This window comes from Purpureocillium takamizusanense, chromosome 4 (assembly GCF_022605165.1).
Source record: "Purpureocillium takamizusanense chromosome 4, complete sequence".
NCBI lineage: Eukaryota > Fungi > Ascomycota > Sordariomycetes > Hypocreales > Ophiocordycipitaceae > Purpureocillium > Purpureocillium takamizusanense.
This window is the reverse complement of record NC_063071.1, coordinates 1,979,944-2,004,450: the sequence shown is the minus strand read 5'-3', so window position 1 is coordinate 2,004,450 and position 24,507 is coordinate 1,979,944. Positions and strand designations below refer to the sequence as shown.

Below are 24,507 nucleotides of genomic sequence, written 5' to 3'. Positions count from 1 at the left end.
GGGAGTAGCTGCCCCGTTAGTCTAAACGTTGCCTTATCACACATTGGAACGGAGCCCTATCGGTAGTTGTACAGTAACTACCTAGGTATATAGGACAAGACGCATGACGTCAACCGAGCATGTCGGCCCAGGCACCTCCACTTTGCCGCACTCGAGCTCGGGCAGACGTTCCAGCCGTGGAATCCAGCGCTTGAACTTGCTTCGAGGAGACCAAAAAAAGAGGGATAGCGTGTAAAGATGGCGGGCGTCAGAACCGCATCACTGGCGTGTGCGCTAAACACTGTGAGAGAGCAAGGCGCTGACATGGAGCCATTTTCTCCGTGACTGCCATGAAACTTATTAGTCGGAACCAGAGACGCCAATCCGTCCGCCACTACCGCCGCCATCGTCGCCCCTCCAAGCTCCCCTCGCCCCGCGTCTCGATTTAACCTTCGGAAGCCACAGGCCACTTGCTGGGTGAAGCCGCTGCGTCGCACGCCTCCCAACTAGCCGCGGCCTCGACAAGCTAATAACAGACATCCGTGCCGTGGCTTCCGCACATCCACTTTGCATCTCTTCATCCAAAGGGTTGCAGTCGAGTGCTGCGAACGATTCGGTCCGCACGAGATACGACGACTCCGACTCGACCGGGAGCTGCATTGCCAACGTGCAGAGCGACTACTGCTGGTGGACGCGCATAGGCGGGCATCGCCATCCAGATCTATCCCTGCCCGCATCGCATCGCATCGCATCGCACAAACATCTCGCGGCCCGCGCAAACATCGACGCAACCGAAACGGTAACATAACGCTGCTGCGCCGCCGCAATGGACGGGCCAGACGCCGACCCCCCCAAGGCGCGCGGCCATGAGAAGCATGCTACCTTTGTCCTCGACGCCGCCGACGGACCCTCAGACGACTGTGGCGGCGAGGAGGATTCCAACGCCCTCGAGGTCACCTTCGACCCGGGCAACCCTTACCGCCGCAAGAGCTCCCTCGTGTCCTCCGAGGCCGCCGTGCCCGTCGCCGTGCGTACCAACAACCGCCGCGACCAGTGCATCGTGCATCAATTCCTCGCCTCCCAGCGCCGCTCCAAGAACAAGGATGGGGATGCTGACGACCGGCACTTTCTCGCCCACCCCAAAGTCGCCAACGCCACGGACTATGCTAGCGAGAATGGCAGCGCTAGGCTCGCGCGGGACAAGGACCTCGACGCCCTCGTCGAGCCCAAGCACGAGCGCCGGCATTCCCGCGCCATGGTCGACCCTACGAGCCTCGAAAAGGACGTCACCGGCCAGCCCGACCAGCAGGCCTGGACCCGCGAGATGACCAAGACCATGTCCGAGCTCGACCTCACACAGACCCGCGACGAGGTGCACAGCCGGATGCTCACCAAGAAGCAGCTCAGCGACATGGCTTGGGGCGTCCGCGAGCTGAGCAGGCGGCTGAGCACCATGCGCATCCGCATCAACGTCAAGACCATCTTCCTCATCACCAAGATTTACGACCAGGACCTCGTCCCCAAGACCCGCGAGCTGACCCGCTGGCTCCTCGATGCCGACAGAGACGTCGAGTACGTCGTCTACGTCGAGGACAAGCTCCGCACCAATAAGAAGTTTGACGTTGCCGGCCTCCTCGACGAGGTTGCCCACCAGCACGCGGAGCGGCGGGGCGGCGGCGGCGGCGGCGATGATGTCGCTGCTGCGCGCGCATCGCTATCGCATCGCCTGCGCTACTGGGACGAGAAAATATGCAAGACGAGGCCGCACACCTTTGACTTTGTCATCACGCTCGGCGGCGACGGCACCGTGCTATACGCGAGCTGGCTGTTTCAGCGCATCGTGCCGCCCGTCTTGAGCTTTTCGCTTGGTAGCCTTGGCTTCCTTACCAAATTTGACTTTGCCGAGTACAAGCCCATCCTGACATCGGCCTTTACCAAGGGCGTGACGGTGAGCCTGCGGCTACGCTTCGAGGGTACCGTGATGAGGAGCGTCAGGAGAAGGAAACTGTCGCCCGAGAACTCTGACGAGGACGAAGAAGAGCGCCACAGCCGCAGGGACCTCGTGGAGGAGCTCATCGGTGAAGAGAGGGAAGACGCGCACACGCACCGGCCAGACGGGACGTTTGAGATTCTGAATGAGATTGTGGTGGATCGGGGACCCAATCCAAGTAAGTCATGGCGTCCGGTCCAGGACGCGAGAAGCGAGACTGATGAGTGACTGCGCAGCCATGTCGTATACTGAAATCTTCGGTGACGACGAGCACTTCACGTCGGTGCTCGCCGACGGCATATGCGTTTCGACGCCGACGGGCTCGACGGCCTACAACCTGGCGGCGGGCGGATCGCTATGCCACCCGGAGAACCCGGTGATGCTGGTGACGTCCATCTGCCCGCACACGCTGTCGTTTCGGCCCATTGTGCTCCCGGACACGATCGTGCTGCGTGTGGGGGTGCCGTACGATGCGCGGACGGCGTCCTGGGCCAGCTTCGACGGGCGCGAGCGCGTCGAGCTGCAGCGCGGTGACTATGTCACAATCAGCGCCAGCCGTTATCCTTTTGCGTCGGTACAGGCCGAGGGCCGGCGGAGCGAGGACTGGGTCAACAGCATCAGTGGCAAGCTGGGCTGGAACACGAGACAGAAGCAAAAGGGGTTCAAGGAGTGGGACAAGTAGACGCGCAGGCGGTAAACGGTAGGGGCGTGTCGCATTGTTCGAGGCGTTGGTGTCGGCGGGTGCTGCTGTGACTTATGGCGTCTTTGATACTTACGGATGGTGGCTAGTTATCTAGATCTTTACTTCATCTAGAACCGGCCATGTCAACACGCAGAGGAGGAAAGGCTCATGTGCGCGCCACAAGTCCCGTCTTGCGCATAGTAGCAGAAGCAACGACCGAGCAACCATGCTCCTGAATCGTTCATGTCCGTTACTCTCTCACCGCGCTGACGAGGCGAACAGTAGCACGCTTGGCACCAAGCCACAAGTGGTTCAAGCGCGGCCTCCGTGTGGCCTGGCGATGGCGCAATTGGGCCCTGGAATGGCTTGCCTCCCCGACGAGCCGAAGCGATGGTCCAGGAAGTTGGTGAACGGTGCTACGGGCGCGCATCGAGCTGGGAGTATTAAAACCGCGACTTTTGCCGCAGACTGTCCCCCAAGCCAAGCAACCATCCATTCATACATCCATCCGTCCGTCCATCAACCACTGCATGGCTGCCGACGAGGATCGCGCACCACCGCCCTCCTCCCCCACCCCTCTAGGAAAAGTAATACGGACGCCGCCCGGCTGGATAGACACAGGGAGACCAAGAGAGATAGGGCGCGTAAATTACGGAGTAGATAGAAGACAGGCTGGGCGACGGATAGAGACAAGGACGGAGGAGGGACTTGAGACGCAATGACCGTCGGGCAAGGGCTCCGCGCGCTGCCGCCATGGCTGCTGCGCCGCTTGGAGCGTCTTCCTTCGCACTTGCGGCTGCACCGGTCGTCGCGGCCCTCTCCAACAGCCGGTGCGACGACGGACTTGGGCGCGCGGCTGTGGACGACAGTGCGCGAGACATGGCACCTGGGCTTGACGGCGTTTGGCGGGCCACCCGTGCATTTCAAGCTTGTGAGTTTTTTTCTTGCCTTTTCTTTGCTTTGCCCCCGTATCTTGGCTGTCTCTCTGTCTGGGCCGCTCAGTACAGGGCGGGCCGGTTCGGCCGGCCGGTCCGGCTTCACGCGGCGCCGTGTGTGGGGCCGGGACCGGACGGCGTCGCTGCCGAAACGGACGACTGAGGGCAGGCGAAGAAGAAATAGCAACAGTGGGCAAACACAACAGCTGACTATGGGCGTGCGTGCGTAGTTTTACGACAAGTTTGTGACGAAGCTCGGGTGGGTGGACGAGCAGGTGGTGAGTGCTGCCTGCCTTTGAAGAAGAAGACGAGGCGTGTGTGAATGGGAGGGAGCAGTTTCACGCTGATGCCACGGGCAGTACCAGGAGCTGTTCAGCGTGTGCCAGGCGCTGTCCGGACCGGCGAGCACCAAGATGCTGTACTGCGTGTTGCTGCTGCATCTAGGGCTCGTGCCCGCCGTGGCTGGCTTCTTTATCTGGAGGTCCGTACGAGCCAAGACCCCCCAGGGGCCGTAACACTCCACACGGCCATTACATGTATTGTTCTCCTCCGGCTGACATCGGCGCGGCAGCCTCCCCGGCGCGGCAGGCATGTACGCACTGTCAGTGGGCGTGTCCAACGTCGGCGAGGCGCTCCCCGGGCCGGCGTACGCGCTGCTGTCGGGCCTCAACGCCGCGACGGTGGGCATCATCGCGCTGGCGGCGGTGCAGCTCGCCGGGCAGGCCATCACGGACCGCCTCAGCCGCGCGCTCGTCTTCCTCGCCGCCGCGGCGGGCTTGCTGCACAACGCGCTGTGGTACTTTCCGCTGCTCATGGCGTTGGCGGGCGCGGCGGCCGTGGCGCACGACTATAGGTGGGTGCACCGCCCGCTGCGGTACGAGGCGGGTGCGTGGAGGAGGGTGAGGAGCCGAGGAGGGGGGACGGACGCGGACCCTGGGGAGACTGAGTTGGGCCATCAACATCAACAGCAGCAGCAGCAGCAGCAACACCGACGGGAACAAGGCGAAGCAGACGAGGGAGAGGAGCCGCCGCCCCCACGCGTCGTGCCCCCGGGGCGGCGCCTCCACAACACGAGCTGGAAGACGGGGCTGGCGCTCGCGGCGGCCTTCTTCGCGTCCTTTGCGGCCGTCATGGTGGCGCGCGGCGCGCTCAAGCCGGCGCAGCCGCTGCTCTTCCGCCTCTTCGCCAACATGTACCTCGCGGGCACCGTCATCTTCGGCGGCGGGCCCGTCGTGGTGCCGCTGCTGCGCGAGTACATTGTCGCCGAGGGCTGGGTCAGCCCGCGCGACTTCCTCATCGGCCTGGCGCTGATCCAGGCGTTTCCGGGGCCCAACTTTAACTTTGCCGTGTACCTGGGGGGGCTCGCCCACGCCCATCACGGTCCAGGTCAGGGTCAGGGGCAGGGGCAGGACAAGTATGGAGATGGACATGGAAGAGGCACAAACGGCGGCGGCGGCGGCGGCAACGGGCTGGCGGGCGCGGCCATTGGCTTCGTGGGCATCTTCCTGCCCGGGCTGGTGCTGGTGCACGCCATGACGGGGGTCTGGGGCGCGGCGCGCGGGCGGCGGTGGGTGCGGTCGCTGCTGCGCGGGGTCAACGCCGGGGCTGTGGGGCTGGTGTTCACGGCGGTGTACCGGCTGTGGCAGATGGGCCGGGTGGACGCCGGGGCGCAGGCCGGGGCGGCGCTCGGGGACGAGCCCTGGTGGGCGGCCGTCGCGGCGGGGAGCTACGTCGGCGGCGCGTGGTTTGGCGTGCGGCCCCCGGTGGCGATTGTGGCGGGCGCGGTGCTGGGGTTGCTGTGGTACGCGGTCGTGTCGCGGTGAAGGAGGAAGAAACGGAAGATGAGGAAGAAGGAGGAGGAGGGGGAGGAGGGGACGGCGCTGGGAGGCGGTGTGTTCTGTGCCTCGTCCGATGAGAATCGCCCGAGTCTTTTATAGACGCGCAGATGAACATGGCAAGGGTATGCCAACGGCGCATGGGTCAGCGAGTTACCTGAGAGAGAGAGAAGCACACATAAAACCTCACGGGATTCCGTGCTCATTTCTTCTAATGCTCTGACGTTGTGCTCCATGTTGCACACGGCCGGCCGCCATGCATCGGATCCGGGAGCCCGGCCCCACTCGGCCCCGCCGGTTGCCGCCTAAACTAGCCTAGAAAATGCAGAGCCTTGATAGTAAAAGATTGCGCCATCTTTTCCATCAGCATGGGACCCCGCTACGGGTGTACTCATCACCTCTAGGGCAGAGTGCCAGAGTGGTTAATGGGTATGACTAGAAATCATATGGCTTCGGCCTCACAGGTTCGAATCCTGTCTCTGTCGATTCTTTTTTTTCTTTTTTGCTCTTTTGCCTGCTGCAACATTCCCTCTGCCTGAATCGCATCCTGATCTTTCTTCCTTTTCCCGTCCGTGCCAGCCGTGGCATAATTGATTGATTGTCGACTTTCACGAGAAACCGTGAGCGCGTTGAGGAGCTGAGATGAGGCTGCCCCACTGCGGCACAGCGACTGGCAGCTGGACAGCGCAGGTATCCATGGATCCATCCGCCTCACCGTAGAGGTGCCGCCCGCACCCCATGCCATCCTCGCTGAGCTCCCATGTTTCCCCATCTCCCGAGCTACCCCTGGCGCTCCCCGTCCGTCTTGAAAGCGAATGGACAGCTTGAGACGGCTTCGACTTCGACTTCGACACTGACAACCTGACGACGACGGCCAAACCAGAGTCGCCACTAACCAACACCACCGCCGCCGCCGCCATGGCCTTTGACGCGTCCTCCCTCCCGCCCGACCTGTTCGACACCACCACCATCATCTCCCTCCTCTCCACCGTCGCTATTGTCCTCGCTGCCTACACCGCGTCGCGCGCCGTCCTCGCGCCCGCCACCTCGGCTGCCCTGCGCTTCCTCTTCATCTGGCACCTCGCCGACGCCCTGTGCCACTTTATCCTCGAGGGTAGCTTCCTCTACCACTGCTTCTTCTCCTACCTCGAAGCCGGCGACTCGTCCTCCCCCATCGCCGACCTCGCGTCGCTCGTCCCCACGCCGTACAACTTCCTCGGCCATGAGGACCGCCGCATCTACGGGCCCCAGGCCGGCGGGGCGAACCCCTTTGCGCAGCTGTGGATGGTGTATGCGCGCGCGGACCGCCGCTGGGCTGGTGCAGATCTGGTACGATAAATCCACCTCCCGGTTTGATCGGCTCGGCTGCTGGCGGCACATCGCTGTCGCTCAAACATCTTCTTTTCTCTTCCCTGAGAGTGTGTGCTGACTCTACATCCACAGGGCGTCATCAGCCTCGAGCTGTTGACCGTCTTCTTCGACGGGCCGCTCGCCGTGTACATATGCTACCTCATCGCGCGCCGCGACCCCAAGGCCAGCGTCTGGATGATCGTGCTGGCCACGTGCGAGCTGTACGGCGGCTTCATGACGTTCTGCCCCGAGTGGCTGACGGGCAACATCAACCTTGACGGCAGCAACTTCATGTACATGTGGGTGTACCTCGTCTTCTTCAACATGCTGTGGGTCTTTATCCCCCTCTACGCCGCGTGGTACGGATTCAGCGACATTTCTAGCGCGTTTGCCGCGCGAGCAGCGAAAAAGAATGTCTGAGTAGGCACTCCCTCGTGTAAGAAGGGTGTAACATGACGCTTCACAAAAAAAAAAAAAGGTACAGTGCGATGATGCTCGGTATCACAGGTAATAATGGGTCACACGGGCAAAAGTACAAGTTTGTCGATACCAATGGATTGGGAGCTATTTAGGGGTATTTGTGGCGCAATCATTACAACTGCTCTTTCGTTCCTCCCGTCCAACACCAACACGACAGGTCGCCGTCACCTCATTCCGTACTCGTGAGTCGGCATGAGCTGCTTAGATCTGCTGCTTGTGGGCCTCAGCCTTGGCGTCGTGCTTGGACTCGCTGGCCTTGTCACCGAGGGCGTCCTTGGCGGCGGAGGCGCTGGTGCACGTTAGTACTGAGTTCTGTCCCGTCTGAACGACTCCGTGGCATGAACATACCGAGTGCCGATGGGGGCGTTGGAGTCCTTGGCAACCTCCTTGTTGGCCTCCTTGGAGGTGCCCTGAGCGGCCTTCTGGACCGTCTCGGAGACGTAGTTGGCGCCCTGCTTGATGGAATCCATTGTGATTTGGTGGGGGGTTGTTTGAAAGTTTGTTTGGTTTGTTAGATGTATGTTGATGAACTGATGTGGGATGGAGAGAAGAGGAGAAGGGGAATGGGTGACGGAGATGGCGCTCGAGTCTTATATAGCGTTGGGCTCAGGCACCACGAGCGCGGCGTGCCTCGTCAGCATGGCAGTCGCGGACGACGACGACATGTGAATCTTGCTTGGGGGCAGATCGAGAGAGCCATGTCGTCATCGAACGGCATGACCTGGAGGTGACGCGAGTTTCTGCGGAGAAGTACTACCAACTTACTACTACGAAGTACTAGCAGGCGTCGCGTACCGGGAACGTTGCTCCGTTGCGGGCGGGGGGTGGGCAGGGAGACTCGCCGGCCGGTAGCGGAGCCCGCCCGCAGGGAAAAGCTAATAAACTACTTACCTACGTACCTACTACTACTGACGCTCACTCGTTGGCAGGGGGGCGAGAAACAAGCTCACGCGGCTCTCTGGATGTCTGGGTCCTGCAAGATGGCGGGAGGTGGGCCAAGGCAAGCCAAGGTAGTAACTACTAACATGGCGGCATCGATGCGGACGGAGGCGGATGCAGGTGGATACCTACCTACCTTACCTTAGTAGGTCCTACCTGTCTGAGGAGTACCTCTTTGAGAGCAGAGAGGTCCGCCAAGGCGTTGGTACTGCGTGCCTCCTACGACGTGGGAACCGTGTGTAACGAACAGCCTTCCTATCGATAAGTGTGTTGTGTTGACTCTTTGGAGTCTGTCAACTCCCGGTGACGTCACTGACAGATACCCGCGAGCCGCTTCACAGTAGGGGCTTTGCAGCACGACAGAAAGAGACGTAGAAAACAGACCAGCAGCAACTCTGCCCGCCGCAGGCCTTGCCTTGAGCGGATGACACGCGTGTCCGTGGGTAGGACTATTATGTAACTATCTCCTTGGGCTGGGGGGACCCAGTCTATTGCGCGCGTTGACGGCGTTCGAGGCCCAGGCCCTTCCCCATCTCCCAAAGGCCCATCAACTACGTACGGACATCGATTTGCAGACAGATTTTCGCAGATGGCGGGCGAAAAGCCGATGGCCAATTGGTCCGCCAGGCCGAAAAAGGCAAATCGGCGCCACAGCCACAGCGGCGCTGCCTGCAAGCCACAGACAGGCGCGGGGCACTTGGACCGCGCAGTGAACGGGAGGTTACGAACCTAGGGAAGTCGTACAGGGCGCCTGCAGGGAACCAACGACAGCAGACGCCAGCTGCTTCTGCGAGCACTATCGGGCGGGCGGGGCGATGCGCAGCAATGACGCAGCGGTTCACAGCGCGGCGAGGTACCTACAGAGTGCCAGGGGCGCCCGTGCAGTGGCCTGGACCGCTGCCCTGCCTGCCCGCCTATTAAAGGTACCCTGCCTTTAACGCTTGCCCAGTGCCCGCCACCATCACCTGTACCCGCTGTCCGTCCACTCCAGCCAGTAGCGGCGCCGTAGGCTCATCGCCGTGCTACGGCCATCGAGATCGTCGACCTGCCAGGGCGGACCTTTGCCTCCGACACACATGCGGCCTTTCGCCCCCATCAGCATCACCTTTGGACGACCCCGACCGGAATGGGGCAAATCGCCATACATACAGTACGTACACGGGCCGCTCCTTGCCTTGCACTCTGCGGTTTTCCCGACCGAGGCACCAATGGCCCGGCGGCGGCTTCTGCACGCCCGGCCCCGACGCGTTGCAGTCGTGACGTACGAGCGTCTACGCACAGTTCTTAGCGGGGGGTTGCGTCCCACTTCCGGTCACATTGCGCCATCCAACATGTTGGCGTGAAGATGACGTCGACGCGACTCGAGTTTGTGGCATCAGCTGAACTCCGGACTCTGGTGGGACTCGGATGGTTCCGTCCTCACCCGCCTGTCCCCTCCCGTCTTCACCCTGTGGCTGATACGAGGCGATGGTGACGACGGCTATGCTGGACTGGCTGTGTGCTGACAAGTCGCCGCGCAGAGTCGACGCTTGTATCGTGAGCGGCTGATGCCCATACCTGCCTGCCTTGAAGGCCTTGGGACCTCGCCGGCTGGTGGCCCACGGATGTGGCATGACTTACTACTCCTAGCTCCCGCCATCTCTCCACCTACCGACCTACCTACCTACCGGGCAAGTCATGTCTTGTTGCCCAAGGCCATATTAGAAGCCGCCGTTTGAGGTCTGCCACGTGCGTTGTCTCGCCCCCCTCTCGCCGTTGGCCTTTGGCTTTTGGCTTTCGGCTTGGCTTCAGCTAGGGCTCACGGCCAATATCGCCCCTAGTCCGCCGTCGACCGTGCCAGGTGGCCGTTGGCAACTCTCGATCACGACCTTGTTTAGTCGACTGGAGAGGGAGACCAGCACGCAATCCCGCCAAGGAATCGGAAGGCTTCCGGATGCAATGCGCTTTGATGCCGACCGTTGCGACCTACTAGTTAGGGTTCAGGGTCTGTCCTCACTGGCCTGAGGGCCCGGGGTAGAGAGGCCTGTTGATGACGACGACTTACTTTTCCGGATGCATGGCAAGCAGTCGCTTCTTATGTCCCTTCGGGGCAGCCATGGTCTGGTTCGGGAGGCAAGCCGGTAGCCCGCCTCGTCATACGGGGAAGCTCTCCCTGGGTCATGACATTGTGACATGTCAAAATCGAGGACCCCGGCGATTTGTGCCACCGCGTCCCGAACCCTGAGGGACCGTCTCGGTAGTATCGGCACCGCATAAGGTGCCCCACACAACCGGGACGGGCCCGGTGGACCGACCGAGTATGGTGACACACTGACACGGGGGTCTAGACTCTAGACCGGCACCGACCTGCACTGGGGCTAGAATGAGGTTCATCCGACCCAAGCCCGTGCTATCGGCCGAGTCGTGTGGCTCTGAGTTGCTGCGGTGGGAAGGGCCTCGGGCTTCGCGGCGGTCGCGACTGGCGATGCCGGTCGTACGCATTTTGAAATTGCTGGCCGGCCACTCGCCCTTTGTGATGCTCGCTGGCACGACGATACCAAGGCTTTGTTCTCATGGCTAGCTAGACATGGAGGAGTGTCGGCGCATGACGCGAGAGGTCCGTGTGGTGCGGCAGCGACGGGCGATGCGACCCGTACCAAGATGTGAATCAAGCGGAAGGGCAATGTTTGCCACTACGCAGTCATGATACTGTACTATGATTCCGCGACCGCCACAAGACTACCACAGCTACGGTACCGTACGTCCAGCGACGGCTGGGCTGTGCAGATTCCCGAGAAACGACCGAACCGACAGACTCGTGGCCATTCAGGTCGATGGCAGGTAGACGGTGGCGGTGCCCCGAGCTGGCAAACAAGGGAACAGAGGACTTACACGACAGAACAAGCTCGACGTCAAACCCCCCGTGCAATCAAAGCGCTACTGGACCAGAAACACGAGCCCAAGCTCTCAGCCTGTGTGAAACAAAGAGAAAAAGGCTAGAGCGATAGCCGCTGTTCTTTTTTTCTCTCCTTCGAGACGTCGACAGTGGCGTTTCGGCTTTTGCCGCTGCCGACGGTCGCTGGAAACTGCGGTTTCAGCCAGCCTACGATGGCGTCGCGCCGCCCCCTTTGGGCTAGCGCCACCCGTCGCTCGAACGTGCAACCTCCCCCTTTTCGAAACTCGAGCGTGTTGCATCACTGCTTCAAGCTCCCGACGCCATGCTTCAGGCCCGTCCCAGCGCCGCCTCGCTCGCTGGTATGACTGCGGCGGCGGGAACTTGTCCGTACGCCGCGGGAGCGACGTCGTGGGAGGAGCAGGAGGAGGAGGCATCATCATCGTCGGCGATACCATACCCCGTCTGCCAACGTTGCCGAGGCGGACCAGCTCGTGCGTGGCAGCCGATGAGGAAACGCCTTGGACCTTTTTTTCGACTCTGTACCGGCTGCAGTTGATGATGTAAATGGCCTGCATTCACCAGTGGTGGCGACGAGGGGCATATCCACGAGTCCCTCCATACTTAGGACGAGTGACGGCCTGAGGTGCATCTGGATGTACGTCCGCCTCTCCTGGTGGAAACCTCACCATCGCCCGTCAGACGCCTCGTCAGGTTGACGGAGACGGAGAACCCTGCTGGCTGCCGTCTCCAGGGACAGACACATGGATGGGCAAGGAGGAGGAGGAGCAGCAGCAGCAGGACGAGGAGAAGGCAAAGCCACGACGCTGACGCTCCACACCCTTGCCACGAGCGAGCTCGCTCAGATGCTCGACTTGTCTGGCCATGTTCCGGCTGTTCCGACTCCCGCGCCCATTCCACGCAGCCAAGGTTGTCATTTGCCGCTGAATCTCATGCGCCGCCGTCCTTGGGGGGTGTCAATCGTTGCTCGCTACGGGGAGGGCACGCCAGCCGCCCGTCCGCGCCAGGCACAGCTCCCGGTGCCTGACCTCGCCCGCTGCTACCCACGACCCCTGATAGGCGTCGTTTCTGAATTCCTTGGCCTCGCTCTTGCTCAAGTGCGCCTTCCTGGCTCCCTCTGTCGCCACCGGCGCGATACCAAGGCCGAGCGCAGAGACCCTGTTTCGTCCGGACGTGTTAATGGAGGCGGGGATCACGAGTTTGGGTCACTGCCTACTTGGTGTCCCCCCCCCTCTGCCCTTCTCTGCCCACTTGGTCTTCCCCAGAGAGCCACAACCCTGCCGTATTTTTGCTTTGCGCCTTCATCTACACGAAATCTACCCGTTGCAAGATCTGGCATCACACCCTCGGAAACGTCTTCATATATTGTCGAACTGCTCGGTAATAAACGCTACCCGCCGTTGACATTGCATCGCATAGATGGTACCCGCCGGCATATAACCACCTGGCTTGGCCGTGGGGCTTGATGCCTGTATAAATTGCGGCCAAATACCTCCCTGAGGACCCAGCTACGCCAGAATCACTGACGGGAGGACAAGTAAGGAACCGACCGAGGTGATGGCTGAAGACGGCTGGGGCCGCATTGCTGCCCGCGCTCTCCACGGGCTGCTGGTGCGAGAGGTCGTCGGCCTCACGGCAACGCCGGAGCATGCGACGGGCGGCTGGCAGTTTAGCGGGAACACGACGTCGTCGGTCATCAATGAGCTCAGATTCGCCGCGTCAAAGTCGGTTCGGACGTCCTTTATCATCCTCGCGAGCTTCAACGCCCTGGTCGGCGCGGCCCTGGCGTTTGGGATATTCTGGGACTGCTACAGCGCAGCCAAGAGGGCTGATTCGCGGTTCAAGCTGAGGTGAGCTGCTCCCCGAGCCTGTCGGCAACGACCCAGACGGGAGTCCCTGACGAGCAAGCAGTAAATCGTCGTTGCTCGGCCTCATAGGCCCGGCCGAGACGTTTCCGTTTGTGCTGGCTTGCGGCATCATCGTGCAGGGCATCATCTTCGCCGTGTCCCAGTCCAATGGGCTTCAGGGGCTCTTGGTCCTTGACTGCCGGCCTGTGTCTCAGACAATGCTCCCAGGTACGCTGGCTTCTGACTCTTCGATTCAATGCGTAGCTGCTTACTGAGTGTGCGGTATAGCGCTCTTCATCGTTCCGTACATACAGCTCGTGTTCGGAGTCGAAACCATCCAGCGGGCTCTTCGCCGTTACCCCTTCCCTCAAAGGCTGCGGTACACCATCCCAGTGTGCCTTGCAATAGTGGTCGTCGGGCTCATCGGAACCTACGTTGTCACGCGATTCGTGTTGCCGCCCGAATTTTGCTTCGCGAGCCTGTTCTGGTTGGTGCGGCGGTGGGCACTGGGCTGCTTTGTCCTGACGACGACTATTGCGTCTGTACTCCTCATAGGGAGCATCATAACGCTTGTCAGGTTATACCGGACCGCGGGCATCAGCGAGACTGAGCGGATAGCGGCGTCGTGGATGGCGTGCTACATGTTGTTGGCCACAATCACCCTGGTGAGTTCATCGACGGCGCCCGCGTAAGCTTTGGATGTGGACAGCCTGACTGATACTGGAGCAGGCCATCATGACGCCTTTCTTCTGGAGCCTTCACATTGACCCGTCGAGCGACGTTCAGAAGTACCGGGCGGAGCTTGGCATGGCGTCCACTGTCGCTGCCAACCTTTCCGGCTTGACATCTGGCGGGCTCTACATTGCCCTTCGGTCGACGAGGCTGGGCAGATTCGGCCCCAGGGGCTACTTCGAATTCGATCGCCAACGGCCACTGACGGGAGGCAAGCGATCCTCAACCCCTGGAGGCGCCACCTACACCAAGCAGATTGAGCTTCCAGTGTCGCCAGTCCGGCTTGCGCAGGTTGACGGCAAGCCACTGGCGGCGGGAGACCGCGTGGACGCCGTAGACATCGAGGAGAAGAGGACCGAGAGCCGGCCATCAACGCCCACACGACAGACAGCCGCCAATGCGGAGGACGTGTTGAGAAACCCCTTTGACGCATTGACCCCTGCGTCCTCCTCCTCCGCCGTGCGAGAGCCGGAGCCGACCGCGGCAACACCTACTGCTACTCGACCGCGACGTCCGAGTGCGGCATATAGCATATTCCCCTCCAGCAGGCAAGAAGTCCCGGACGTGAAGTCCACGTACATTCTACCTGCCGCGGCGTACGATCCGGTCACACGGTCCGCCACTGGTACCGCCGCCGCCGGAAGTACGGCTCCTACGGCCATGGCTGCAGCAGGCCTTGACGACGTGCTACTACCACCTCCCGGCGTGCGTACCTCGGGCCACATGCGAGACCTCTCGGCAGGGTCCTCGGCGATGGTACAGATCGGCCTGCGCGTGTCCAACATCAACGACATACCCCCCGTCACATCCTACTATGACGCGCCCTACCGGGGAGACTCGGCCTACAGCGGCAACTACGGGCTTGCCATCACAACGGACATGAGTCCCGTTCAGCGGGCCCCGCCGCCCCTCCCTCCGCTACGGACAGACATGGACGCGACCGCCGGGACCCCCGCGGACGAGGCGGACAAGTTATTACCTCCCGTTCCCCTGAGCATCGCGAAGAAGGACACCAAGGGTGGTGCTGCTGCAGTCACAAACCCCTTCACAACGGACAAGCAAGCGACAGCAGGGACGGAAGAAGGAGACGGAGAGGAGATTACGCTTAGCCCGTCTGTTTACAGCCCGAGCGAGTCCTCCTCCTCCCCCTCGCCGAGAAGCTCGCCCAAAGGCTCCTCCAACTCACCCAGGGGCATGGGCACTGCGGCAGCCAACAGGGCCAAGGACAAGGGCAAGGGCCGGGCGTCTTCTCGAGAGCAGCAGCAGCCGCCTGCTCGGCCCCCGCCGCCGCCGCAGCGCCTCCCGGATTGGAGCCCGGTGGAAGGCGCAAGGGTCAAGTCGGTGGAATGGATCTGAAGGCTTCGATTCGAGCGATAGTGTTCGAAACACACACAAGGGGGCGTTTCCGCAGTCGTTTCGCCGCGCCTTGGGCTGTGTCGGCGAGTTTTCATGCGTTTGGATGAAACAAGAGGGGTCCAGCAGTCCCGCCGAAAAAGGGGGGAGGGGGAGGGGCCTGGCAATGGGCCGAAAGAAAAAGGTTATGCCGCCCCAAGCCTCCCTCCACTTTTGTTCTTTGTCGTTGTTGTCGTCCTAGCGGTTTCTGTCTGTCTGTCTCTCTCCTTTCTCTTTCTCTCTCTCCAACTACACCTTTCTCTCATTTTCTTGGGGTCATGTGTCTGGGCTCCGGTCTCCATGAAGGAACCCCACCCCCTCCCCAGAACAAAGATGCTTGGGGATTTATTTATTACCTAGGTAGCTAGCTAGGCGTGGCCTGCCGCCAAAGGTGTGCGCGTTTTCGATGGACAGATGAATGGATGATGGATGATGTGAACAGAAAAAAAAAGATTTGGCTCTCATTGAACAATTGTATTGCGAGAAACCCCGCCGCACCGCGTCGCCTCCCCGCGGATGGATGGGAGGGCCGGCCTACGTCGTTGGCCCTTTCCCCTTCTCCTTCCCCTTGCTCTACGATTTTCCTCATGTCGTGTGTGTGCCTCCTTGGTCGGTTGGGTGTGCGGGCGGGCATGTGTGCGCAGTGTACGTTGGTGCATTACGACGTTATTCTTCTCCTCGTCTACTACTATATTAGATGGATTCGCATCCGTTTCAACAAGGCAGACGTGGCGCGGTGGGGACGCGTCAGAGTGTCAATGCGACGGCTGCTTTATTACTGCCTGCGTGCGAGCGTGCGAGCGCGGTCTACATGTGTGTGAGCGTGTGTATGAATTGATCGCCAACCATGCTATATGCTACATGCTACATGTACTTCGTACGGATTTCTCCTTCATCTGTCGTGAACGACACTCTTCTAGATTAAAAGTCGCCCGCCGGCACAGGCCGGCAGACGTCTGGTCTGCCTCACCCCGTCTTAGCCTTGCCGTTACCCGCGGTGCTAACAGCAGCAGCAGCAGCAGCATCGGCGGAGCGCTTGGCCTCCCACTTCTCCCAGCCAGCCTGGCACATGTCCTCCTCGATGGCGAGGTCGCGGACGCGCAGGGCGCGGGCGAGGGGCAGGTCGAGCGCCCAGGCGAGCAAGCCGGAGCGGCGCAGGACGGCCGTGGCGGCGAACCAGGCGAGGGCGGAGGCGACGCCCGCGCCGATGCCGGCGAGCACCTGCCGCGGGGTGTGGTAGTCGAGGTAGATGCGGCTCCAGGCGACGGCGACGGCGACGCCCGCGGCGGCGAGGCTGACGGCGAGGCGCTCGGGGAGGGACCAAGGGCGGTGTAGCCTGCCGTCGACGTCGAGGCGTGCACTCCCCAGACCCAGGCTGCGAATTGCCTTTGCTGCCTTTGCTGCCGCTGCCGCAGAGTTCTCGTTGTTGTTGTTGTTGGTAGTGGTGGTGGTGGTGGTGGTGGCGGGACGCGGGCGATGCCGCAGGAGCAGAAACAGGGCGAGGGAGACGCTCCAAAAGGCGACAAACTGGGCGTGGGACGAGGGCATGCCGTAGCCCTTGCCGTGGATGCGGCGGGGGCGCTCCTCCTTGATGAGGCGCTTGAGGGCGAAGTTGAGGGCCTCGCAGGCGAGCTGGCCGACGAGGGCGAGGGCGATCTCGGCCTCGCGCGTGGCGAGCACGAGGGTGGCGTAGACAATGCAGAGGGCCTGCGGGACGAGGGCGAGGTAGGCGCAGACGAGGGAGAGGCGGTCGTCAGGGTCCTGTGCGCCGCGGGGGGAGGAGATGTTAGCGGTTGATGTGGCCGCGGTTGTCAACCCGCGAGGGGGACAAGAGGGGGGCGCGGGGGCCACATACGTAGTAGACGTGCGTGAGGGAGAGGGAGGCGAGCGGCGCGGAGTCGGCCATGGCTGCGGTGCGCCGGGGGTGTGCCCGCGATTGTGTGCTTGGTGGTGGTGGTGGTGAAGCTGGTGACGATGTCGGTGGCGTCGCTTCAGGAACGCAGAGCCCCTGCTGGGCTGCGAAAACCTGATCGCTGGAGACGCACAGCGAAGGAAAGATAGGGAGAGAGAAGGGAGCAGAGGGCAAGACGTCGGGAGGCGCTGTCGCAGACTCGTGCCCTCTGCGAGTGCGTGAGCCTCGACTCGCGAACAAGCTGGTTGATGCAAGGCCAGTGTCCTGATGCAGCGCCGCGCGCGCGACATGCGATGGGCGGGACGGAATGGGGAGGGAGCGAGCGGAGCTGCGGAGGCAGCAGCAGCAGGAGCAGCTGGATAGGGTTCCACCGCCTTCCTTTTTGGGCCAGCATCAATTCAGCGTCAATTCCACCTCGTCCCTTGATGGACCGACCGACCCTGCCTTGTTGCCTGCATCCAACTTGTTGGTGGAACTTGCTCACTTTGCGAATAGCTTCGACAATGCATAAAATTGCCAGATTATTCCCTCGCAAACGAACGGCCCGGCCGACGATGAATTGGCGAGGAAGCGGCTTCCGCGAATTCCCAGTTCGTGTTGTCTCATCTCTTTGAGCGAGCCCTGGGCTGAATGATAGTCGAGGAGCAACCGAGACGTGCCCACGCATGTCTCAGCATGGCTGTCATCCACCATTCGCCATGATTGCGAGCCCCCCCTCACGCTGGCCGTCTCTGGCTCTCGGGGAATCACCGTCACCCGCGCACGCCACCTAGCCCCGGCCGGCCGCTGTCGATCCCCTTGGTGGCGAGCTGTGCTGATTGCAAGTCAAAGGGGGGTTGCGTTGCGTGCTGGCGCTCCGTTGGGCCATCGCCCACGGGCGGGCTCGTTCGAGAGACGTTCCAAGACACACTTGGGGCCAGACAAAGTAAATGAGAAGCCAAACTGGGCGCAGCCAACCGAGTACAAAGTGTGAGCTGGCTTCCATAAATCCGGCAAGGACCAACGACCATGTAAAACGCATGAACATGAACTGCTGGAGCATTCGCGGCCAACGACGATAAAGAAGAGCCCGAGGTCATACAGACGCGCCACACCTATTGCAGGTGGCCATTCCCGAGTCCGGACATATATCCTTGACAGGCATCGAGATGCCACGTTCAATTCCAGATGAGACGGGCGACTCGCTGCAGCACAATGGCGCGACATGCACGGAAACATCGCCGCTGCTACACGGCCAAACACCAACAGCGCCTTCATACTGCATACAGGAAGTCCAACCCTCAATCGAACCCCACCATGAGCGACCTGTGCTGTCACCGGAGCGACTTACAACCACATGGCGTCGGGAAGTCACGACGATAGCAGCGTGGTCGGTTCCATTGTTGATGACGCAGATGCTCCAACGCGCCATCAACTTCGTGAGCATCTTCATCGTGGGCAGGCTTGGGACGAGGGAGCTCGGCGCCGTTAGCTGTGGGTAGTACATCTATATCTCATCCGGCGCTCGCAGCCCGGAGGAGGAGGCCCCCAGACGGTGCCGTCGTGTGCGCTGACAACAAGCATCAGTGGCAAGCATCACAACCAACATGATAGGCAACACCATCATCCAGGGACTGGCGAACAGCCTTGACACGCTGGCAGGCCAAGCCTACGGGTCAGGCAACAAGTACTTGGTTGGCATCCACACGCAGCGCATGGTCTACTTCATCCTGCTCTGCACTGCGCCGCTCATGGCGCTGTGGTGGAAGGCCGACGCCATGCTTGCGCTTATCCTCCCGGAGCGTGAGTTGGCAGACTTGACCGGCCTCTACCTGAAGATCATGATCCTTCGCGTCCCGGCCTTTGTTCTCTTCGAGTGCGGGAAGCGGTACGCCCAGGCCCAGGGCATCTTCAACGCCGCGACCTACGTCCTCCTGCTTATCGCGCCGTTGAATGCCTGCATCATGTGGGCCTTGACCTGGCATCTCGGCTGGGGCTTCATCGGGGGACCAGTCGCCATCGTTGTTACGGAGAATCTGATGGCCGTGCTGCTGTTCCTCTACCTGTGGCTGATAGACGGGTATCAGTGCTGGGGAGGCTTCTCGAAAAAGGCTCTTTCGAATTGGAGTAAGTCTTTCCTGTCCTTTGGGGGGCGCCTTGAGGCAGAGAAGAGACTCACAGTCGTCACAGAGCCAATGATGCGGTTGGCAATACCAGGCATGGTCATGCACGTGGCTGAATTCGCTGCCGATGAAATCCTCACCATCGCGTGCGCCCAGTTTGGCGCGGCGCAGCTCGCCGCCCAAAGTGCTTTGGTGACCCTGACACAAATCGTCTGGACAGTGCCCCTCGCATTATCGATCGCTGCTTCCATCCGTGTTGCCAATTTTATTGGCGCCAAGGCAACTGACGCGGCGACGATGGCGGCAGTGGTGGTCAGTCATCGCCCTATTCGATCCCCCCCCCCTTCTTCCGCCATGAGCGACATATGGAGAGCGGCTGCTGATTTTCATGGTGCAGGCTGTTGTGCTTGGGCTCATTTTCACCGCGTTGAGCACCGTCCTCACGGCTGCGCTGCGGTACCACCTTCCGTACCTGTTCACCGATGACGCGGAAGTCGTCGGCATCATCACCAAAGCGCTGCCTATCGTCATGGTCATGCAGTGCTTCGACGCCATCTCGGCCATCTCTCACGGCCTGATGAGAGGCATCGGTTACCAGGAATTTGGCGGCTACCTCAACCTGGTCGCGTACAATCTGATTGCGATCCCCATCTCCTTCAGCACCGCCTTTCTTCTCCACTGGCAGATCTACGGGCTCTGGACTGGCATCACAGTTGGCTTGGGCATGTAAGTCAGGGTTGCGAACGGGCTGCCATGCTGCGGAGCGCTTCGGCTAACAGAGCTTGTAGTGTAAGTGTGGTCGAGTTCTGGTGGCTGTATCGCTGGGACTGGAACGATGCGGTTGCAGATGCTGAACGCAGGAACGAGCGGGATTGAGGCAGCAGACCGGTTGGTTTGTAAACAAGACGAAAGGAAAGCCATACCCATGGAGATTGTCACAGCGGCGAGTAAACGCGTCCTGTGGTTGGCATAGACCACATGCAGCGTCCGGCAGGTGGTGATGCAAAATCCAGCTCGTTTATTCGACCACCGCCCACGCAGCTATTAACAATAGACTCTAGGTATGCTAATTCTCTAGTTTATTTTCGACAGTCTCGGGAGTCTGTTCTCTAGGGAGGAGAGCCTTGAAAAAACTACAGAGCCGGGCGAATGCCTGCTCGGTGATCTGGTAGTGGAGGACAATACGCCCCGGAATCAGGTCCATGACTTTCAGATCGAACTGCGCAGCCACGGGGTAAAAGTCGTTGGGTTTCAGGCCCGAGGCATTGAGGTCAAGCCATATCTGGTTCGTCTCCGTAGGCGCTTGCAGCTTCCCGCCGAGTTCCACCCACAAGGCCGAGGCACGCTTCGCCATGTCCTGTGCCGCCCCCAGCTTACCACCCAAGAAGACGTTGTCGATGCCTACCCTCGCCGGCGCCGAGATGAGACCGGCGGCACGAATGTCGCCGCCGAGGAAATGGCGGCTCCATTTCGCTCGCTTGATGAAGGCCGAGGTCCCCGTCAGAACACTGCCAATGGGCGCCCCGAGGCCTTTTGATAGGCATAACTGCATGCTGTCGAAGCACTCCCCAGCCTCCCGAAGGGTAAAGGCCCCGGTGGCGACGGCTTCCCAGAGGCGGGCTCCGTCTAGATGCATGTGTATCGGGGGAGTCTGCGACCGCGCCCACTGTGAGATGGCGCGCATGTCGGAGAGGGGCATGACGGTACCCCATAGCGTGTTCTCTAGGCTGATGATCCTGGTCGGGCAGTCGTAGACGGTGTCCGTCAGGGTGCAATGGCTCTTTACATCGTCGAGCGTGAGGTGATGGCCGTTGGACGGAACGACCGTTTTGAACAAGGCGCCGCACAGGGCCGACGCGCCTCCGCTCTCAAAGGTGACGATGTGGCCTCTGTGGTCGGCGAGGATCGAGTGAGGCGGAGTGGTCAGGGCCGTCCGGAGGGCTACCTGGTTGCCCATGGTCCCCGACATGACCAGCAGGGAGGCGTCGTGGCCCACAAGGTCGGCCACGTATTCTTGGAAGCGGTTCGTGGTCGTGTCCTCTTCCATTACGTTGTCGCCGAGGGTGGTATTGATGATGGCCTCCAGCATGGGCAGTGTCGGCTTCGTGAAGATGTCCGACCGGAAGTCGTTGGAGGCCTCATGGCTGTGCGACCACGCCAAATTTGGCTCGAGTTGTCTGTGCTTCTCGGACTCGACGACTTGAAAGCTACATTGGGGAGGTTTGGGTTCGATATCGACAGACGCCGGCGGAGGCTCGAAACTCCAAGGCTTCTCCAAGACGACAGTTTGTGAATCCATGGGATGAATGTGTGTAGGGCTTGGACGATGGCCCCCTATCAACGCGGATGTGGTTGGCTTTTAAGCGTCCGTCGATCAATAAGAAGAGATATAAGAAGAGGGGGCGTAGGATCAAAGGTAATCTGCTCCTGGATGAACGAGAACGTGTCGAATACTCAAGTAATGTGTTTACAGTTTTAGGGTTTACTTCTCCGCGAGATTGGTCATGCCACGAGCCACTTCATGTTGTTGAGCTGGATAGCTGTCTGGCTGAAACTGATGTGCAACTAGCGATCAAGTACCCTCAAACCCTTGCTTGAAGCTCTCCCAAGCACAACTAGCAGGGAAGATCTTTACTATACTGTGCGTCATGTTCTCGGTTCCTTTTGGTATCATCACCCTTGTCAATGTCATCGTGCCAAGGAGGGGCGCACATCAGGACGGCTGAACTCCGATTTCAGACCCCAAAATACGCCAAGTATCTGCACGGATCATCCAGCGGACAGGTGTCTCGCAGGCGGGCGATGCAGCGGTGACGACTTACACCGCCTCCCGGATATGCCGGGATACATCACCCGCAAGACGACAGCAGCCGAAACACGGCGGCAGCCAAAAGACGACATTGCATGCAGCAAAAAGAAAGCGGAACTCAGACACCGTTCCAACAAAAGCGCCTCAGCTGAAGATTGCATGAACAGCACACGCCGTCCAGGGACTGGAGAAACACTCATTGAACTACACATCAATGATGGTTGCCACATACTCCGCTCTGCAACGCCCCCTCTACAAAGTACACAAAGGCAACTAGTAATGAGCTTGCGGCCTTTTCAATTATGGGGATTACTCCTTCAAGTTAGACTTGACGAATACAATGTTTGTTTGTTCCACTATGTCTCTAGGACTACTTGCCATTTCGCAAGAGGTCGAGTATACCAGCTGCCTACACAACTAACATACGGCTTGCTATTCACGACCAAAATATCAACCGTGGCTTGCCGCCGGTTTTTGAGCTCGGCAACAGGCCCATGAAGCTGCTCAGACACAACCGCGGCCTAAACTTGAGCCCCAGCGACGGCATCTCCTCTGGCGTCACGGCCTCCACCTCGTGCATGTTGCGCGAGTTGAACATGCAGAGCGCCCCGACGGTCGGCTCGCAGTAGACCTTGCGCGCCCCGGCTACCAGGTCACGGTGATATCCGTAGCTGCTTGGGTCGCGTAGCTTGAGCGCGTCCTGCGTCCACTGGACATCGTAGACAATCTACAGGTAAAGACTCGTCAGACTCTCAAAATCTCGGATACCAACCAAAAAAAAAAAAGGGTTGGAAGGGGAACCGGTTCAAAAAACGTACTGTCCGGCCGTCTTTCACCGGAGCGAGATAGAGGTTGAACACGATTTGATGCTCGACTGTGTTGATGATCCAGTCCTCGGTAAGGCTGTCGTACGGTGAAAAGTCGCAATGGAGATGCGTCGAGTCGTTGAGCGCCCGGAAGATGCCGGAGAAGTACTTGCGCCCCGGCCCCTCGGAGGCGACCTGGACGTCCCAGTCCGGGAAGAAGCCAGAAATGCGATTGAAGACTCGAAACCATGCGTCGAGTCCCTTTTCGGCAGACAGGTTGTTGTGAAAGTCCTCCCACGTCTTGGCATCCTCAAAGTACCGATCCTGCTCTGCGAATATATATATGTCAACGAGGACACGCTCGTGAGATAGAGAGAACATGTGTGTGGGCTCAAGATCGCGTACCATTGCTGCGCGTTCTCAGGTCCTCTTGCGACTGCGCCTGATACTCAAACTGTGCCAATCTCACTCAGCCTTTTCTCGCTCATCAATGTCAAGTGGTCCCGCTCGGCAGGCTTTCGTCGAGCGCAATGCTTACCTGTGCGATGCCCACCTTCCGCAAGGTTGGCCCGGTGTTGTGGACGTAGGGAGTCACGAGTGGGCTTAGATGCTGTTCATACCTGGAGCACTCCGCCGGAGTGAGGAACCCGGGCTCTCTGATGAGCGGCGCCCTGCCATAGAGCAGGTCGAGCACGGTATCGCGACTAAGGGGCACGCTGTGTGTGGTTGTCCATCGTGCGCCAGGGGCAATGGAAGCCACAGGCTGCGGCTGTGATCTCCCGTAGGCAGCAGGGCCGACTGCGGCGGGTGCCGCGCTTGAGATGGACCTTGTCCAGGGTGTCTTCTTCCCCCTGGAGGGAGGCAAGCGGCGAATATGACGCAGCATTCTTGCTCAAACAAACAGTTGTATATACAATAGTTGTGCGAGCGAGAAGACCTCGGGAGAGGAGGATACTCAGCCAGTCATCTACATATGTCCGCGCCGTTGAGGGTTTTATCCACCTGATAGATAAACCAACTCGAACACACCGACAACAAGAGAGACCCTCGAACTGGCGCCGGGACTGGACTGGCCCCGGCATACTACTCTGCAGAAAAAGACCGCAGTTTTGCTGAACCGGGCAGGAGCTTTTGCTTCTGCGCCCCGCATGACAATCGTCGGTCTGTTGCTCGAGGCTGCTACAACGGTGTTTGACCATGGTGGTAAAAAAGCCTGGGCTTCAGCCGTCGCGACCTGTGGCTGCCTGGAGTCTCGGAATCGGCAGCTGACCATGCAGGACGGGACTCGATGCGTCCGAATTGCTGCGTCCGAACCGCGGGAAGTCGTGACAACAAAGCTGCCAGCCTCGAGCTCGCAGGTCTCAGCTGGATGCATTGGCAGTCGCAGTGCATTGCCAAGGATCAATGATGGGCGCGCTCTGAGTAAGCGAGTGATCAACAACGGAGTTGCCCAGACGACATTATTCAGAGCGGTCCTCACGCTGCCACAGTACCCAACATAGAGGCGTTCCGACGCGTCATTTGCAAACATGTCTTCTACCTACTCATACCGGTAATTGTTGTCTCAAGCTATGACACTGCGCAGCAGCGGTCTGTGGCTTTGGTCTTGATGTGGGTAGTAGGAGTAATGGGTGACGGTGTGATTCAAGTCGATCTTGAGCAGGCATCTTGATCGACTACCAACGGACCTCATTGCGTACAAAGCACCTCTGTCTGTGTTATGAGGTGTGACAAACCTCATATAATATGCGGGACATGCCGCCAGACATAACAAGTAGCCATCGTGGATGCTTCAATACGAAGTTACGAGCATCAGGCCCTGAG

The 24,507-nt window shown here is 60.2% G+C and overlaps 11 protein-coding genes and 1 non-coding gene across 12 annotated transcripts; 7 read left to right on the top strand and 5 right to left on the bottom strand.

The window, feature by feature from the left end:
• Window positions 1–211: 211 nt before the first annotated feature.
• On the top strand, window positions 212–3,165 carry JDV02_005255 (NAD(+) kinase). The gene is made up of 2 exons (XM_047986534.1): window positions 212–2,147; window positions 2,206–3,165. Exons 1-2 carry the CDS (start codon window positions 806–808, stop codon window positions 2,649–2,651), a joined length of 1,788 nt encoding a protein of 595 aa, XP_047842516.1. The 5' UTR covers window positions 212–805; the 3' UTR covers window positions 2,652–3,165.
• A 204-nt stretch (window positions 3,166–3,369) lies between these two features.
• JDV02_005254 (uncharacterized protein) lies at window positions 3,370–5,409 on the top strand (the record flags this gene model as incomplete). Its single annotated transcript, XM_047986533.1, has 4 exons — window positions 3,370–3,582; window positions 3,817–3,864; window positions 3,946–4,097; window positions 4,158–5,409. The coding sequence occupies 4 exons, from the start codon at window positions 3,370–3,372 to the stop codon at window positions 5,407–5,409; spliced, it is 1,665 nt and encodes a 554-aa protein (XP_047842515.1).
• A 416-nt stretch (window positions 5,410–5,825) lies between these two features.
• Window positions 5,826–5,906, top strand: JDV02_005253. Its single transcript has one exon. It is a non-coding gene; the product is annotated as a tRNA-Ser (tRNA).
• Window positions 5,907–5,941: 35 nt separating this feature from the next.
• On the top strand, window positions 5,942–7,237 carry JDV02_005252 (uncharacterized protein). The gene is made up of 2 exons (XM_047986532.1): window positions 5,942–6,750; window positions 6,865–7,237. The coding sequence occupies exons 1-2, from the start codon at window positions 6,340–6,342 to the stop codon at window positions 7,189–7,191; spliced, it is 738 nt and encodes a 245-aa protein (XP_047842514.1). The 5' UTR covers window positions 5,942–6,339; the 3' UTR covers window positions 7,192–7,237.
• Window positions 7,238–7,310: 73 nt separating this feature from the next.
• On the bottom strand, window positions 7,311–8,592 carry GRG1_1 (Glucose-repressible protein). The gene is made up of 2 exons (XM_047986531.1): window positions 7,600–8,592; window positions 7,311–7,540 (listed from the first exon to the last, which is right to left on the bottom strand). The coding sequence occupies exons 1-2, from the start codon at window positions 7,719–7,721 to the stop codon at window positions 7,453–7,455; spliced, it is 210 nt and encodes a 69-aa protein (XP_047842513.1). The 5' UTR covers window positions 7,722–8,592; the 3' UTR covers window positions 7,311–7,452.
• An 869-nt stretch (window positions 8,593–9,461) lies between these two features.
• Window positions 9,462–9,803, bottom strand: JDV02_005250 (uncharacterized protein; the record flags this gene model as incomplete). The annotated part of the gene is made up of 1 exon (XM_047986530.1): window positions 9,462–9,803. One exon carries the CDS (start codon window positions 9,801–9,803, stop codon window positions 9,462–9,464), a length of 342 nt encoding a protein of 113 aa, XP_047842512.1.
• Window positions 9,804–12,605: 2,802 nt separating this feature from the next.
• JDV02_005249 (uncharacterized protein) lies at window positions 12,606–15,796 on the top strand. Its single transcript, XM_047986529.1, has 4 exons — window positions 12,606–12,933; window positions 13,021–13,158; window positions 13,219–13,595; window positions 13,660–15,796. Exons 2-4 carry the CDS (start codon window positions 13,149–13,151, stop codon window positions 15,016–15,018), a joined length of 1,746 nt encoding a protein of 581 aa, XP_047842511.1. The 5' UTR covers window positions 12,606–12,933; window positions 13,021–13,148; the 3' UTR covers window positions 15,019–15,796.
• Window positions 15,797–16,020: 224 nt separating this feature from the next.
• Window positions 16,021–16,960, bottom strand: JDV02_005248 (Dolichyldiphosphatase; the record flags this gene model as incomplete). The annotated part of the gene is made up of 2 exons (XM_047986528.1): window positions 16,021–16,815; window positions 16,910–16,960. The coding sequence occupies 2 exons, from the start codon at window positions 16,958–16,960 to the stop codon at window positions 16,021–16,023; spliced, it is 846 nt and encodes a 281-aa protein (XP_047842510.1).
• A 1,154-nt stretch (window positions 16,961–18,114) lies between these two features.
• Window positions 18,115–18,447, top strand: JDV02_005247 (uncharacterized protein; the record flags this gene model as incomplete). Its single annotated transcript, XM_047986527.1, has 1 exon — window positions 18,115–18,447. One exon carries the CDS (start codon window positions 18,115–18,117, stop codon window positions 18,445–18,447), a length of 333 nt encoding a protein of 110 aa, XP_047842509.1.
• Window positions 18,448–18,552: 105 nt separating this feature from the next.
• Window positions 18,553–19,944, top strand: JDV02_005246 (uncharacterized protein; the record flags this gene model as incomplete). Its single annotated transcript, XM_047986526.1, has 4 exons — window positions 18,553–19,072; window positions 19,136–19,380; window positions 19,466–19,794; window positions 19,857–19,944. 4 exons carry the CDS (start codon window positions 18,553–18,555, stop codon window positions 19,942–19,944), a joined length of 1,182 nt encoding a protein of 393 aa, XP_047842508.1.
• A 190-nt stretch (window positions 19,945–20,134) lies between these two features.
• Window positions 20,135–21,367, bottom strand: JDV02_005245 (Low-specificity L-threonine aldolase; the record flags this gene model as incomplete). Its single annotated transcript, XM_047986525.1, has 1 exon — window positions 20,135–21,367. One exon carries the CDS (start codon window positions 21,365–21,367, stop codon window positions 20,135–20,137), a length of 1,233 nt encoding a protein of 410 aa, XP_047842507.1.
• Window positions 21,368–22,313: 946 nt separating this feature from the next.
• JDV02_005244 (uncharacterized protein) lies at window positions 22,314–23,569 on the bottom strand (the record flags this gene model as incomplete). The annotated part of the gene is made up of 4 exons (XM_047986524.1): window positions 22,314–22,604; window positions 22,696–23,012; window positions 23,089–23,137; window positions 23,222–23,569. 4 exons carry the CDS (start codon window positions 23,567–23,569, stop codon window positions 22,314–22,316), a joined length of 1,005 nt encoding a protein of 334 aa, XP_047842506.1.
• Window positions 23,570–24,507: the final 938 nt, after the last annotated feature.